This window comes from Littorina saxatilis, linkage group LG3 (assembly GCF_037325665.1).
Source record: "Littorina saxatilis isolate snail1 linkage group LG3, US_GU_Lsax_2.0, whole genome shotgun sequence".
In the NCBI taxonomy this organism is placed as follows: domain Eukaryota; kingdom Metazoa; phylum Mollusca; class Gastropoda; order Littorinimorpha; family Littorinidae; genus Littorina; species Littorina saxatilis.
The window spans coordinates 67,127,115-67,144,614 of NC_090247.1; the positions used below are offsets into that span (position 1 = coordinate 67,127,115).

General features: G+C 42.8%; 2 protein-coding genes across 2 annotated transcripts in view; both read left to right on the plus strand.

Annotated features, from left to right (window-relative positions):
• LOC138963048 (activating signal cointegrator 1 complex subunit 3-like) overlaps positions 1 to 17,500 on the plus strand; it is a gene marked incomplete in the record, with an annotated part of 184,999 nt that overhangs the window by 61,127 nt on the left and 106,372 nt on the right.
• LOC138963046 (uncharacterized) overlaps positions 14,161 to 17,500 on the plus strand; it is a 6,207-nt gene continuing 2,867 nt past the window's right edge. The window contains exon 1 of the mRNA XM_070335035.1: positions 14,161 to 17,500. This exon is cut by the window's right edge and continues 2,867 nt beyond it. Within this exon, the coding sequence (XP_070191136.1) occupies positions 16,521 to 16,952 (432 nt within the window). The 5' untranslated portion in view covers positions 14,161 to 16,520 and the 3' untranslated portion in view covers positions 16,953 to 17,500.

A 17,500-nucleotide genomic window follows, 5' to 3' on the forward strand; every position in this document is an offset into this window, starting at 1 on the left:
GGCAAGGTTGATAGAAATGATGATAATAAAAAATAAATAAACAAGTCGCGTAAGGCAAAATTACTACATTTAGTCAAGCTGTCGAACTGACGGAATGAAACTGAACGTCAATCCCCGCGTGAAGGAAATCGCTCACCTTCCACGTGCAAAACGTAGTGATATTGACACGCCAGATTAGCGCGGTAGCGTATTGTGCTAAGCAGGAAAGCGCGCTTTTCTGTATTCTTGTTAACTTTCTGAGCTTGTTTTGAATACAACCTATCATATCTATATGTTTTTGGAATCAGGAAATGATCACGAATAAGATGACATCATTTTTGGATCGATTTCTTACATTTTAATCGTAAGACTAATTATTCTATTTTCGTTAATTGTGATCACATTTTAAGAGTAAACATGACATATGTATATATTTTTAGATTCAGAATGTGATGAAGAATACGATGCAATCAATTTTAAATCTGTTTGCGAAAAATCGATTTTAATGACAACTTTAATGAGCAAACTCATTAATTAAATTGTAAGCCTCCAGGCTGAAATGCAATACCAAAGTCCGGGCTTCGTCGAAGATTACTTGACCAAAATTTCAACCAATTTGGTTGAAAAATGAGAGCGTGACAGTGCCGCCTCAACTTTCACGAAAAGCCGGATATGACGTCATCAAAGACATTTATCCAAAAAATGAAAAAAAAAACGTCTGGGGATATCATACCCAGGAACTCTCATGTAAAATTTCATAAAGATCGGTCAAGTAGTTTACTTTCAATCGCTCTACACACACACACACACACACACACACACACACACACACACACATACACTACCACGACCCTCGTCTCGATTCCCCCCTCTACGTTAAAACATTTAGTCAAAACTTGACTAAATGTAAAAAAGAAGATAGGAAGCTGCTTCTGATTTTTTGTAACACGATTTTTGAGTCACTTGAGAAAAAGTGACTCTATGTAATCGGTCAGTGTTAGTCTGTCCGGCCGGCCGGCCGGCCGGCCGTCCGTAGACACCACCTTAACGTTGGACTTTTCTCGGAAACTATCAAAGCGATCGGGCTCATATTTTGTTTAGTCGTGACCTCCAATGACCTCTACACTTTAACGATGGTTTCGTTGACCTTTGACCTTTTTCAAGGTCACAGGTCAGCGTCAAAGGAAAAATTAGACATTTTATATCTTTGACAAACTTTTCTCGGAAACTATCAAAGCGATCGGGCTCATATTTTGTTTAGTCGTGACCTCCAATGACCTCTACACTTTAACGATGGTTTCGTTGACCTTTGACCTTTTTCAAGGTCACAGGTCAGCGTCAAAGGAAAAATTAGACATTTTATATCTTTGACAAAGTTCATCGGATGTGATTGAAACTTTGTAGGATTATTCTTTACATCAAAGTATTTACATCTGTAGCCTTTTACGAACGTTATCAGAAAAACAAGGGAGATAACTAGCCTTTTCTGTTCGGCAACACACAACTTAACGTTGGGCTTTTCTCGGAAATTATAAAAGTGACCGGGCTCAAATTTTATGTGAACGTGACTCATTGTGTTGTGAATAGCAATTTCTTCCTGTCCATCTGATGCCTCATATAATATTCAGAACTGCGAAAGTGACTCGATCGAGCGTTTGCTCTTCTTGTTTTTCTTGTTTTCGAACAAACACGTGTTGTTCTGAACACTCCCCCAAAATGGTCATTTCAGCGTTTCGCCTGTCGACACGGTACAAGGGCGTGTTGTGAGCAGCTGTCCAACTTTCCCTGTGCAGAGAAAAGACAAATAACATAATGTAGACACACGATATTGATCTGTAAGAGTTTCTGTCTCACCCCCCATCACCCCGAGTCACAGATGTTGGTGGATGCAGATATTTGTGTGGCTTTGGTGAGAGGAGATTAGCATCTTTATTGGTTCTTTGTGGGGTCCTTGTTGCTGCGACTGGGTGTTGGGGTGTGAACGACGGAGAGAAACTCGCGATTGCAGGTGTGGACATTCACACATATATATATATATATATACATATACATACGCGCACAGGTGTGCACATTCACACATATATACACATACTCGCTCAGGTGTGCACATTCACCCACACATATATACGTACACATACACGCACAGGTGTGCACATTCACACACACATATATCTATATATATATACGACTAGTGTCTGTCTGTCTGTCTGTCTGTCTGTGTGTCTGTGCGCGATGCGCGGCCAAGGTTCTCGATGGATCTGTTTCAAATTTGGTGATCATATTCAGGTACACCCTGGACACAATCTGGTCGATGAGATATTTCAACACGTGCTCTCAGCGCGCAGCGCTGTGCGCGCTGAACCGATTTTTGTTTGTTTGTCTGGATCCACTACCAGTAACTCTTCCTTATCTTCTCCAGTGTTTTCAGCCGCGATTATCTCCCTTCCTCCGTGTGGCGTCAATCCATATTCCCGTTACTACGTTACTATTTTTAGAAGGTCATTGCACGTTACTATTTTTAGAAGGTCTCCAGTGTTTTGCGCGTTTATCTTCTTTCCTGGAGCCTGGTATTCGGCTCTACTTCTTCCCGGCGAAGCCGGTACCCGGCGAAGCGGGTAATCATCTAGTATATATATATATATATATATATATATATATGTATAGGTTACAACACGAGTGGTTTTTTATATGGCTTGTATTTCAGTCAAGACCCAGCGGATGAATATCATCGGGAGACACGAGCCTCTGGCGAGTGTCTCTCGATTGATATTCCCGCTGGGTCTTGACTGAAATACAAGCCATATAAAAAACCACGAGTGTTGTAATCTGTATATCCCATTCTACCATCAAACACAAAGTGTAGACTACTAGCGGCGCGGCACTGTTGCGATCTGTGCAGGGTAAAACTGTTGCCAGCGAGACTTAGCCCTTTTGCAACCTTAAACTAAGTGACCGTCGCTGAAAAAATAAAACGAATGAGTGCATCGATAAGTACGCGGTAACACTACTTTCAGACCATTTAAAAGCTTTAAGTAAAGGTTCATAAGTTGCAAGAAAGTAATGAAGTCGAATAGAAATTAATTTAGTTGAAGCGCACAATTCTTTTGTTTTGCGTTTCAGGTCGGCAGAACGGGCGAAACGGGTTTGGGACCCATTTGGCTTACTCGATTCAGAATTGATTCCACGTTGTTTTTCTCGAACGTGTGTAATTAGGCTTATTGACAGAGAAGCAAATTTTAGGGAACAAATATGTAGGTTTAGATTTAACCATTTGCTCCCTATTTGAAATGTATAGATCTACGTGATAAACTGTTTTGCGAGTGTATTTGCATGGATGAACTTAAACTGGTATGGGTGCGAGGAAAACGCGACCGACACGTCTGTCACCGCCGATTGATTGCATTTTGAAGGAATATGACTGGATTACGGAAAAATATGTGGACTTACTGCAGAGCCAGGCAAAAGAGTAGACTTGCTCGCAAAACACGTGAAACAGCCGATGTTTGATAGCTGAAGGCGCACACCGGCAAAACACACTACCGACAGATTCTCAAAAGTCGTCTGCTAACGATGCAAGGGGAGGGTACTCGTGTTTTTGTTTTGGTTCGCTAGCATCTGGTTATCTTGTAAGTTGAATGTTCGTTTTTTTCGACCTGCATTGCTTTCATAATGAAAGAAACTTTTGCTTATTGCATCTCATACATCAGATCAGTTCTGAGATTCATTTTTGCGTGCAACTGATATGATTTTCTGAGCCGTGCAATACGATTTTAGAACTTCATACAAATGTGTCACATTGTTCGGCGCGAGCGAGGTCAAAGGTCGGGAGGAAAGTAGTCCTTTGCCCAAATCGGAATCTGCACTATCATATATTTTTTGGAGTCCATGATGTATTTATTGAGCTATAAAAATACAACATATATACCCATACTGAAGTAACAGAGACAAAGAAGGGAGGTCATGGGATATAAACACATACACGCACAGGTGTGCATATTCACACACAGGCACGTAGCACACGGAATGACATAAACAAGTGCACGCACATGCAACAGACAGACAGGCACGCAGACAGGCAAGCAGGCACGCACGCACGCACGTAGACAGGCACGCACGCACGCACGCACGCACACACACACACACACACACACACACACACACACACACACACACATGCATACACACACAGAGAAACACACACTCTCGCTCACACACATACAGAGAGAGAATTGAATTGAATGGAATTGAACTTTATTTTACAAGGATGAAGACTTTAGGCTATGCCTTTTCTATCTATCTGTCCTGGGGACGCAGAGACACACACACACAGAGACAGAGAGACAGACAGAGAGAGGGAGACCGAGAGAGACAGAGACAGAGAGAGGCAGAGATAGGGGAGGGGGACGCATCCAAAAGAACACAAGCTTTACAATTATAACTCATACACCGATAGTGATCAAGATAAGGAGTATGCGCATGAATATTTCTCTATAGGTAAGTGTCGTAACAAGTCACGGTAGGATGGGCAATTGCCAACAAAGTCAACTGCGGAGTTTCGGGAACAAGATAAAACACTTTTTTTCATTTCTTTTTTGGCTATATATATATTTTATGTATGATTTATTTTCTTGCCTTTCTGGATAGTACGGTTTCATTATCTAATTGTCCTTTGCAAAGTTTACAAAAGAACAGCTGGTCAGATTGTAAAAAATGAACCAAAGGACCTACAGAACTACCTGTTGGACATAGAACGACCATTAATAATGATAATAATAATAATACGAGAATTTATAACGTGCACATATCTCACCACAAGGCGACTCAAGGCGCACTCATACACATTCTTTCGCATTAACTCATGCACACTCATATAATAATAATAACAAGGAACTTAGTCGATAAATATCGACAGGGGGCCGACTAATGGTTTAAATGTGAAATGTGTGTATAATAATGGGTGTGGGTCTGAAATGAAGTTAGGTAGTAGTTAACATTTGTTTTGAATAATTATTGGTATTTTGACAATGTGGGTAGCATGGAAATGTAAGCATTTGAATGTAAGTCTTAGGTACCATTGTACCCAGGAAGAGAGACCAGAGATAGGAGTAGGTTGCAATAGCTTGTGTGGTCTTTGAGTTTTGTTTTTGGAAAGATATTGTTAAAGAAAAAGAAGACAATTACAGTAATGCAATATTTATTGTGAAAACCAACGATTGTACAAAGAACATGTGAAGCAACATTATGTCTATGATGATGTGAAGAAAATTAGTTATGATTTATACTATTATTATTTAGACTTGAGACTGACAGTGTTGTGACGAGCGTTGGCTAATGGTAACGAGTACATATGTGTGTAGTTGTGGTGTGTGTGTGTGTTTGCGCGTTGGTTTGGATTATGGGTGTAATTTGTAAAACAGATGTGACAGTAATAATGGAGTTCACATCAGTGAGGTTAGTTTGAAATGGAACACACGCACGTTTTTGAAAAGAACAATATGAAATTTTGAACCATGAGATCTTTATTAAATAATAAACTGAACATCAGCAAAACATCAAAGCAATTATTCAATAAGGTTTGAAAAGCTTGACTTACTATGTTAAATAGTGGATTGAAGGCTGAAAACGTCATTTACAAATTACATCTGAGATAGGGAGGGCGAGTGGGGGAAGTGCTGAAAGTGTGGATGAGAATAAAATTAAAAACAAGAAATTCCTCCGAGGTAGGAAAAACACCCCCGTCCTTACCATTCTCACTGCCACCAACTGAGAAGGTTATTTCCCTTTGACCATTAATATGTCCCTCTATAAGTCCTTGTAGAATCTTAATCCACCAATAACTCCCTAACCGTGTGTTTGACTGGTCCCAATTTTTGTAAGGACCGTCTCAGGAATGTATAGAACCTGTTCACCAAGTTTGGTGACGATCGGTCCGTTCATTCTTGAGATCTATATGCGAACACAAACACACAAACAAACAAACACATCGACCGAATCCTATACACACCCCTATACCGGGGGTGTAAACACCCCTATACCGGGGGTGTAAAAATGCTGAGTGACAACAGGGAGGTTAAAGGCTGCCCTTTTCGTAGCGTTCATTAATTAATTCCTATTGTTTACATGTGCCAATAATGTTATAAAACTGTACCTAAGTGGACATAATAACGATTGGCTGTAGCTTTCGAACACACAAACAAATTATTTCAGTATTGCAAAGTGGTTTTGATAGTGTCGAATGTAAACAGAACAGTCTCAAAGTGAAAGTGGATGTTTTCCGGAAATTGCGAAGTTAACAAGAATACCGGCAGAAAAGCGCGCTTTCCTGCTTAGCACAATACGCTACCGCACTAATCTGGCGTGTCAATATCACTACGTTTTGGACGTGGAAGGTGAGCGATTTCCTTCCGCCCTTAGCTAATTCAAGAAATCACCCCCCCCCCTCCTCGGTACACGTGCACTCAAGTTAACCTCTGCTTTGACCTGTGTGCCAAGAGTCAGATGAGAGAGAGAAAAAGCGAGAGAGAGAGAGAGAGAGAGAGAGAGAGAGAGAGAGAGAGAGAGAGAGAGAGAGAGAGAGAGAGAGAGAGAGAGAGAGAGAGAGAGAGAGAGACACACACACACATAGACAGAACAAGAACAAGAACAATTCTTTATTTAGACATAGACAGACATAGAAAGACAGAAGCGGAGAGACTCAGAGGGAGACACAGACAAAGACATACATGGAGTTTGGTCTGTGTTCAGTCAGTCAAAACACTTTATTTGAATCAAGGGAAACAACTTGAGCACTTTTTTGAAGTGTGTACTGTTCGCATGAACCGCTTCCATGAAATAGCTGTGTTCACACTCACGCACGCGCGCGCGCGATTAATGTTGGTTCTTTGATCCGACTCTTTTCCAATCCCACTGTTTTGATGTCTCTCTCCAAAATTCCGTGCAAAACGAGTGCCGAACGTTTGCGATAAAAGTCCGGGCGGAATTGCGCGAGGACATTTTAACCAATCTATGTTTGTTCGATCTGATTCTCTTCCGTTCCAACTTTTTTAAATTTCTCGATCTAAACGTCCGAGCGGAAAGTGCCGAACCCATACGAACGTTCCCGAGAAATGTCCGGGCGGAATTGCGCGCGGACATTTTAACCAATCAAACACGAGTATAGCTCGAAAGTTCGGGCGGAATTCCGGCCCGAATTCCGGCCGGAATTGCGCGAGGACAATAAAAGTTCGGGCGGAATTTCTGACCAATCAACGACGAGAATAGGTCGAAAGTCCGCGCCGGAATTCTGCGAGACATGGCGTATCTGGCGTTCCATACATAATTATTCATTCGCTCCATAGCAGCTGAACACGACACTGCAGTTGATTCTCGTCGACGGGTTTTGCCTTCGGCCTCTACGTTTGCTTTCATTGTTTTCTTGTACAACGAATAACAAGTCGCGTAAGGCGAAATTACAACATTTAGTCAAGCTGTCGAACTAACAGAATGAAACTGAACTCACTGCATTTTTACAGCAAGAGCGTATACTCGTAGCATCGTCAGTCCACCGCTCGATGCAATGGCAGTGAAATTGACAAGAAGAGCGGGGTAGTAGTTGCGCTGAGAAGGATAGCACGCTTTTCTTTATCTCTATTCTTTTTAACTTTCTGAGCGTGTTTTTAATCCAAACATATCACATCTATATGTTTTTGGAATCAGGAACCCACAAAGAATAAGATGAAATTGTTTTTAAATCGATTTCGGAAATTTTATTTTAATAATAATTTTTGTATTTTTAATTTTCAGAGCTTGTTTTTAATCCAAATATAACATATTTATATGTTTTTGGAATCAGAAAATGATCAAGAATAAGATAAACGTAAATTTGGATCGTTTTAAAAATTGTTTATTTTTTTTACAATTTTCAGATTTTTAATGACCAAAGTCATTAATTATTTTTTAAGCCACCAAGCTGAAATGCAATACCGAAGTCCGGCCTTCGTCGAAGATTGCTGGGCCAAAATTTCTATCAATTTGATTGAAAAATGAGGGTGTGACAGTGCCGCCTCAACTTTTACAAAAAGCCGGATATGACGTCATCAAAGATATTTATCGAAAAAAAGAAAAAAACGTCCGGGGATATCATTCCCAGGAACTCTCACGTCAAATTTCATAAAGATCGGTCCAGTAGTTTGGTCTGAATCGCTCTACACACACACACACACAGACAGACAGACACACACACACACACACACACACACACACACACACACACACACACACACATACACCACGACCCTTGTCTCGATTCCCCCCTCTACGTTAAAACATTTAGTCAAAACTTGACTAAATGTAAAAAGTTGAAACAAGACGCTTGGACTTGGGCTTCGATTTTACTACCTTCCACTCCCCCACTACATTTGTTTGTTCAAAGACGCTGTAAATTTACCTCTGTTTTGAAGCTCCCGTCTCTTTAAGACCTGCTTTGTTCAGATCTGTTTCAGTCTTAAATGGGGGCTTCCACTGTATTGTTTACACAAGAATGTGGTTATACGCTTCGCTTGTGATATGCATCATTGAAGACTTGGCTGATCTTGCTTCGCTGGATGTAAGGCGGCGACATGCATGGCGACACACAACGCTTAAGTGCCGTTCATATGACAGACTTTCAACCAACTTTCTCCAAACTTGTTGGTTTGAAACCGATCCCGAGTTGTTGAGGCGGAGAAAATTCTGCCATGTGAACGATCCCAAAGATTTAGGTTCGATAAGAACAGAATTAGCCGCGACTCGAAAATTCAGTGAGCGCTGCTCGACTCGGCCGTGACTTGGCGCAGATTTTGAGCAGACTTTTATGATCCCTCTTACCGATTGGTTAGTCCTGGCCAAACTTGTCTTCCCGTATTAGGAGGTAGCTCTGATAGCTGCACTGGCCTTCCAGTCTGACGAGAATCGCCGTTTAAAACTAACAATTTTCAGTTGACTTGGCGCCGACAAAAATCGCTTGAAAATTGGGGGTAAGTTTGCAGAAAGTCAACCATGCGAACAGCACTTAAGTCGGCGACATGCATGGTGGCACACACACTACTTCTAACTGCCCTTTTTGCATTGTCGCACGTCGTGTTGTCTCTGGCTTTGCAGGCAGGATGGGTGGCTTTTGTTTTATTCCAAAGTCCCGTGTGCATAAAGCATTAACCTTGTGGGGACACGCGACTTTGGATTTAGGATTTTGGGTGACACAGATTTTTTTTTTCTTGAACTTGAAATGTTTTCGTGCAAGACAGCAAACTATAGGTTTGGCCGGGTGGAGTTATGGTCGGTTGGTGTCACGGTGTGGATAAAAGTGCACCGGCACTTCACAGTTCAGTGCATACGTACGAAGGTCGTTTACCCCATTTTGTGTGAAATTACTTCAGATTTGTTAAAAAGTGTTAGGTCGAACGAATTTTTGCTCGTATATACTGATGAAGCTTTTCTGTTCTGTGTAAAACACTGTGTTCGGTGTCACTGAAATTTTTTTTGGTCGGATGAATTTTTGCTCGTATAATACTGATGAAGTTTTTTTGTTCTGTGTGAAACATTTGATCGGTGTCACTTAAAGCTGTGGTCTATTTATGACTTTCCGGGGCTACGAGGTTGAAAAGATAGGGATGAAAATCGTGTACAGAATTCTGTACAGCAAACGCTACCCGAAACCCCACCTATACGGCGTGTGTGACCTTGAGAGCTTCAGTCAACGCTTGAATTTTGCAGGGATAACATCCGGTTTGCTCTCTCAAGACTGATCATATTTTATCTTCAAGAGAGATCAAGGGGAAAAAATAAACGCCCCGGCGAAGATTCGAACTCTTGATCTCGAGATTTCGTGTCTGATGTCCTAACCACTAGGCTACTGCGCCAATTGAGTAAAAGAAGGAAAAGCATTGATATGAATTCATGTTATGTTATTCTTGAAGCAGTATGATTTATATCTCTATCCGCCCTCTGTTCGGAAGTGAATACATGTATAACTATTTCTTTGATGTCTGTTTTCAACTGCACAGAGCTTTGGAGAGATTCAATTACTGGTCTTGTCATTTTTCTTGCATGTTGTAAATACACGCCGTGGATGGTGGCACGCCTAGTTTTTTCCACCGCAGGAACAACACCCAATTCGTTCCCCCGCACGCGGAAGCAAAATTGTTATCTCGCAAAGGAATTGCCCTGTGAAGGTACGTTGTGGCAAATCACATTATTAAGTATAGATATTCTGAAGCAGAATTGCCTAGGCTATATGTATAATATGTAATGTATGTCTTGTTGTGTACTCGTGAACAGTGGCGTTCGATTTTCTGCCGAAGTCCGTGAAAATTATACAGAGAGGTCTCAATTTCGTACAAATTAACCTAGAACTACCATTTAAAGCACTATTTTAATACTCACAGTTTAATCTTCGATACCTTGCAGCCTTGTATGCGCGTTTTTGGGCACCAGCATCGTGGATAAGCTGCTCTAATCTAGCGTTATTTTGTGTTATTCCCCCCTCTGCTTCTTTACCTCTGTAAACTTGTAGAGCTAGTTATTTTTCGATAATGACCCAGCAACCAAACAAATAACGAGCCAGCAACAGCCTGAATCCTCGATAGTGCAATGGGTTGAGAAGCTGTTCTGTTTTGGTACTACTTTTGCGACTGAAAAGTTCAAAACGCTCTATACGTACGAAATATACATCTCTGGAGCAAACAATACAAACATACCGCATTTAAATTAACAACTACAGGCCTGAACACATGAATCTCCATATAAAATCCATGAGTTCGGTTGTTTTCTGAATATAGATCTGCTGTGCACACACCGTTCATCACAAGCAAATTCCCAAGGCAAGTAACTCATACTCTTGCCGACAAGAGTAGTTCCCCTTCTTTTAACGCAGTTTCTTCGACAACACTGACTGCAATCCGACGGTCAGTTTTCAACAATATTTCATTTTATAAACAGATCACACGCAACCAAATGCACACATCTCATCAATTTAAACAACATAAAGCGGTTTCATACACTATTTTCCCCAAAAAACTGAACTTCATACAGTAATTAACGTTGGAACACGGGTGCAAAAGTTCGTCTGCTAGTCCCATTTGACGAAAGAACATTATCTTTAGCGATACTAAAACATAAACAGAACACACAATATCTGCCTTTACCGCCACAGCAGAATAACAGCTTATCTGTGTACTTGATTTTAGTCTAAAACAGGGAAACTGACAAGAAGTGTTAACAGAATGGAATGATTTGCACGGAACTATACAACCGCGCATTAATCGATCGCCTGCGCAGGTTGACTGGTTGAGTGATTCGGATTCGATCAAACTTTCGCACAAAAACTCCTGTTTTCTTTGAATAACTGAAGAAAGGGGGAATAAAGAGGTTACACACCTCGTCTCAGTGATTATTAAAAATAATGGTCTCAGTTCGCGGTCATGAAAAAGCTCGCTGAAGCTCGCATTTTTCATGATCCGCTAACTTCGACCATTATTTTTAATAATCACTGAGACTCGGCATGTAACCTCTACGTACTCGATTCTCAGTGGGTAAGGTCCCCCGCAGACACCAGATAAGGTCCCCCGCATTTTTGACCAAGCTGCGGGGGATCTTACCCCGTCAAATTTCACTGTTGATCTTTGAACCGATCGTGAGTCTAAACTAAGGTAAGCTTAAACTTAAAAATGAAGAGCAGTATCCACAAGTAGTTTGACTTTGACCAGCAAAAAGATTTAAGCCCTTCTGTTGACCGTGCTTTGTGTTATTTCATCATTTTTAACGTGGGAGACAGTATTTCTGACTTGTCTTGATGACATTTCTTCTCTTATGTAGTACACGAGAGTGTAAATGGTAAGACAACTAGCTGATCCAATGCAAAATAAAGTACTGAACAGTATGATATAAACTTCAATACTAGAAAGTCTGGTTATCTACTATTTTAAGGCATTAATTTGGAGACACCTACCATGTTGTTCGTCTTGCGGGGGAACGAATTGGGTGTTGTTCCTGCGGTGGAAAAAACTAGGCGTGCCACCATCCACGGCGTGTAAATAGAGATATTGCAGCTATTTGCATGGCGCCGGCGAATGTCGTGTAGCATGACGGTGTAAACATGTACTGCGATTCCGTAAAACATGTTTGCAAATAAAGGCAAATTTAAATGGCAATTTTTACGTTTTTGCAGCGCATGAATGGTAATTCAAGCGTAGAATGATATAAAATTATCATTTTTTTCTATCTTTGACAACACTGGTGGTTAAGACATCGGCCCCGACATTTCGAGGCCCCGAGGCCTTGAGTTCGAATCCCTGCCAAGTCGTATATTTTTTCTGCTCGATCCTTCTTGACAAATATGCTCAGCTCTGAGAGAGCAAACTGGATGTTACCACTGCAAAATTCAAGCATTGACTGAAGCTCTCAAGGTCATACATGCCGTATAGATGGGGTTTCGGGTATTGTTTGCTGTACAGAATTCTGTACATGATTTTCAGCCCTATCTTTTCAAACTCGTAGCCCCGGATAGTCATAAATAGACCACAGCTTTAACAACGGAGGAAATTTGTGCTCGTTCTGATGAAGTTTTTCTGTTCTGTGTGAAACATTAAATTTTGTTCGGTGTCGCTGAGAAACTTTTAGATTGGTCGGATAATTTTTGGCTTGTAGTATTGTCGTTGGTACGGTGTTTGAAGTTAGTGGAGAGAGTGAGAGCTCGCAAGGTATGTCTTGGCTTTCTTCCCTGTGGACTGCACCTGTGGTGTGGAACCACAGGCACATGGCATTGAGGGGGGGGGGGGTTGAACTCTCCTCCTGCCTTCTAATGTAACTTATATTTGAATGCAGGAGGAGAGCTTCCACACCTACCCCCCCCCCGACATTTTGTCAGTGTCATGAGCCTGCATGTAGTCTAGTTTAGAACTTTATGAAACTGTGGTGGTCAGTTACAGAGATCCGTCGCGATATAACCTTCGTGGTTGAAAACGACGTTAAACACCAAATAAAGAAATGAAGAAAGTTACAGAGATAGGTTTCAGTGTGACACCTCTATGGTCAAACGTGGAGATAGCTTTCTTTCTTTCTTTATTTGGTGTTTAACGTCGTTTTCAACCACGAAGGTTATATCGCGACGGTGGAAATAGCTGGTCACGTACATGGTCTCAGCCAGTGGGTCTTGTCGGCGTGCATAATCTCTCTTTTCGGTAACCCGTATAGAATTTAACAGTGCCTTACAATTCTGATAGTGTGTGACAGTGTCCAAGAACTTTTACCAACGTGTCATTTCATACTTTATCATAACGTTGCTGGGGAATTCTGGCCTCTTCTATCCTTAGTGGACAATGACATTATTCGGTTACTTCAAGGAAAAACGATTTTTTTCCGCGGCATTTCTGTTGTTTTCCGTGGAATAATCGAATAATGTCATTGTCCGCTAAAGATACTCTTCTTCCTAACAGGAAAAGGCTAACGGGAACAATTGTGACCCTCCACCACGAAATGAGTCGCATGTCACCTTTGCATGATTTTCATATTTTTACATTTTCCTAAAGAGTTTTTTATGCTCTATCCAGTGGTGAAAACCGTTTTAGAAAAGAGCGAAAACTGTTTGAGTTATAAGCCTGTGACTAAGGTGACCCTCATACTGTTACCAGACACTCCCCGGACTTAGCGCAGAACCGCGCGAGGTGACATGCGACTCATTTCGTGGTGGAAGGTCACAATTAAGAGTCGATCGAGCTACCCTGGTGTGTGTGTGCGTGTTTGGGTGTAGTCATGTTCGTGTGACACGTTTCTGATAATTATAAACTTCAGTGGTCAAAAACACACGCCGCAACTTCGCTTTGCCGGACAGTAAAATAACTATTATTATAAGAAGAATTAAAACAATAATTAAAGAACTTGATACCAACACGGTTAAGATTCAGTTTGCAGTCTCACTCAGGCTTTCAATCACAATCCGGCGTTTTAATTTGCCACACAAGCTTGCAGGCGTAACCTACGATTTGTGTGCGTTCGTAATGTCATAGTGTTTGTAGCATCTATAGCAGTATAGTATTTCTATCACAATCTAGCGGTTTAATTCGCATCACAAGCTAGCATGCGTACGACTACGATTTGTGTGCGTTCGTAATGTGCAGTGTGTTTGTAGCACCTAGCAGTATACAGTAGAGAACGCGGCGCACGGTTGGCGGTGAGAGGGGGCGGGGACTGAGTGTACGTCGCACTGGCTGGAGGTAATAGTCAGTGTGTGTCCGAGGTATTGTCGCCAGTCCATTCATCACTCTCAGGTGTGTCGACGCGAAACGGTGTGTGTTGGGGAGGGAGCATAACCGACTGACTCGCTGACTGACAGCGAAAAATACAAGGCATGGGATGTGCGTGATGTGGTTAGTTGTTGAAAACTCTATTGGTGTCACCACGGGGGACTAGACGTGTGAGTGATGTTGGTTGCTATAAGCCCGCTGGGGCCAAAACCTTGATGACAAACTTGGGGAACATATTATTGTCGCTGTGCAGGGGACCGTGAAGTAATGTGTGTAAATGCTTGAAGCAAGAGGTGTGGATTTCTTGAAGCAAGACTGTGTTCATTGTTATAAGCGGTCGCTCTCGTGGTCAGTTGAGTAGGCCTATTTGACCATCACTTTCTGTGTTATGAGTGGACTCTGCTCGGAGTGTTGGAAGTTTAAAGGACAATATAACGAAGAAAAACAACATATCTTTCAGAACGGACTGAGCATTGAGCAAGTGTTAAGAATTAAGTTTCTGGGAGGATATACGAAATATGTAAACACATTGTGACCGTCGGCGAGTTCTTTTGGATGTGAAGCGGAGAAGATACCCAACAAGATAAGAAAAGAGAAAGAAGAATATGCAGGCATCTGTATGTGCGCGTCTAACTCGCAAGGTATTTCACTGACAACGAAGATCTAAGGAGAAGCATTGTGCGCGTGACAGCTAACTTACAAGTCGGCATATTTCACCCAGAGAACCTAACAAACATGTAAGGAGAACGAAGAAGCTGCAGGTGCAGATTATGACAACTATGACAGGATTTGGGAATGTCGCGTAGCAACTGCATCTCTACCTATCTGTTTCTACATGCTACGCTGCCTGACCGCTGCTAACATCGCTATACCGGCGTTTTGCAGGGGAAAGAAGCGACCACACAGAAGACGAAACATGAGTGTATTGTGATGCTTCACTCGAACTGTGTTGATGTTTATTGGTTGGAAGGACACTCGTGAAATGAAAGTTTTTTGAAACAACATTTTGAATAATGGAGTTTGACTTTTGAGTCAAAATTAAACCGTTTACTATTTTAGAAGCAGTAGCAATGTTTATACCATCAAACGAAAACATTCGGAGACAGCACGCAGGGTAAGCAGTTGTGTACAGCGACAACGGGATTCTTTATACAGACCCCCCTTCCTCTACAAAGAACAACTGAAAGTCGTGATTGTTTTGAAACACCTGGCGTTAACCCGATGAGTGTTCACTGAAATGTGTGTGTACAGACACATGCACAACTTGAAGGAACGTGCATCCGTGTGTGTGTGTGTGGTCATTGATCGATCACCATTCATCCGACGATAACTATGTTCTTGAACTGGTGATGTGACACTAGGAGGTCACGAAGAAAGGTATTAATTGTTAGTTTGCAACACGGGAAGTCAGCAGACATCAGAGTTCATCGACACCTGCCGTTCATTACCAATTTCTGTTGTGCAAAGTCAGTTCATTATTGGCAGTGACTGTGTTGACGCACAACCAGCCTTGTTTGTTACAAGCGGAAGTTTGTAGACGTCAACGTTTAATTCTACATTACACAGGCAGACTTAACTCGGTGCAAACGCAGGAACACTCCCTGCTTTTAAAGAGAAGTATAAATACAAGTTTGGCAGAGCTGTTTTCACCGTCATCCTCCGTGGACAACGACTGTAGCTGAGTGTGGGCAACGTGATAAGCTCGGACTTATTTTCCAGCTGTGTTATCGTACAGGGAAGTTTGCAGACTTCAACCATTCCATCTGAAGACATCCGCAGCCTTCAACAATTTTCATCTGAAGGCCTCAACAGTCTTCTCGTCTTTTCTATCAGGAGGACTGAGAAGTCGTCAGCCATTCCATCGGGAGGCCTCCCTCACCTGAAACGTTTCCTTCAGTAGGCCTCATCCAGCTCAACCCAATCTATCAGCAGGCCTCAAGCTCCTTCAAGCATCCCACCGGGAGAGACTTCAGCCCACTTTGGACAGCCATTCCACCAGCAGGTTTCCACCCATTCCAGCGTTAGGCTTGTTTTAATGCGGTCCTTTATTAAACCCTAAGTCGACTCCGCCAAGACTTGGACTGAAAACAAAGTGCGAAAGCTTTGCGCGGGCAGCTTCGCGAAGTATACTTCTCGTAGTCGACTTCGCCCTGTTCAGGACAGGCTTAAGCCATTCCCGCACCCTTCCCCATCGTCACTATACCCGTCCACACCCAAACCAACCTCTCCCATCGTCACTATACCCGTCCACACCCAAACCAACCCCTCCCACTCTCCCCTCCCACCATGGAGCTGATCGGCATGCTGCGGCACTTTGCCTCCTGGAACTTTCTCATCGTCATCGCCACGCTCGACGTGTTCTTCATCCTGCTGCAGATCTCCGGCCCGTCCCCCGGGGTGCCCTCCCTCCTCCCCACCCTCCGCCCCTCCCACCCTCGCTCCGAGGACGCCAAGCACGCGGAGCTGCTGCAGCGTGTGCATGAGGAGCGCGTGCGGCTGGGGGAGGAGATGAAGCGGCGCGTGCGGGAGATGAGGAGCATCACTAGGACCCTGCAGCTCCGCGCCGAGGTCCTCCACAGCCTCAACGACTCCATCGGCAGGCTGGAGGACTCCATACTCTGGCTGAAGGAGGACGACGAGAGAGGTGGTGTGGAGGGTGTGGGCTCTGTGCGACGTGTCAGAGTGGATAGTAGTAGGCCTGGGAGTGATGGGGATTAAGTTGCAGCTGTGACAGTGTGTGGGGGGTGAACAGTGAGAAGAACAGCCTGAACGACTCCATCGGCGGACTGGAGGACTCCATTCTCTGGATGAATGCGGACGAGGATAGGGGTGGAGTGGATTCTGTGCGACGTGTCAGAGTGGATAGCTGTGGGCCTGGGAGTGATGGGGATTGAGAGGAGTGGTACGTGGTACGATTGGGAGTGATGGGGATTGAGAGGAGTGGTGGTACGATTGGGAGTGATGATGGTGGTTGAGAGGAGTGGTTGTAAAATTGGAAGTGATGATGATGTCGATTAGGTGTTGCTGTGGCAGTTTGTGTGTGTGTGTGTGTGTGTGTGTGTGTGTGTGTGTGTGTGTGGGGGGTGACAGTGAGAAGAATCGAATTGGATTGACATTTATTTTCCGAAGGTGACAGAATATAATTCAATAAGCAATGCAAATGGTTTTTTCATCCGGCCCTCGCCCATTGAGGGTAACAATGAGAACAGCCTGAACGATTATATCGGCAGCCAGAAGAATAATTTCGGATGTCTGAAAGCAGAGGA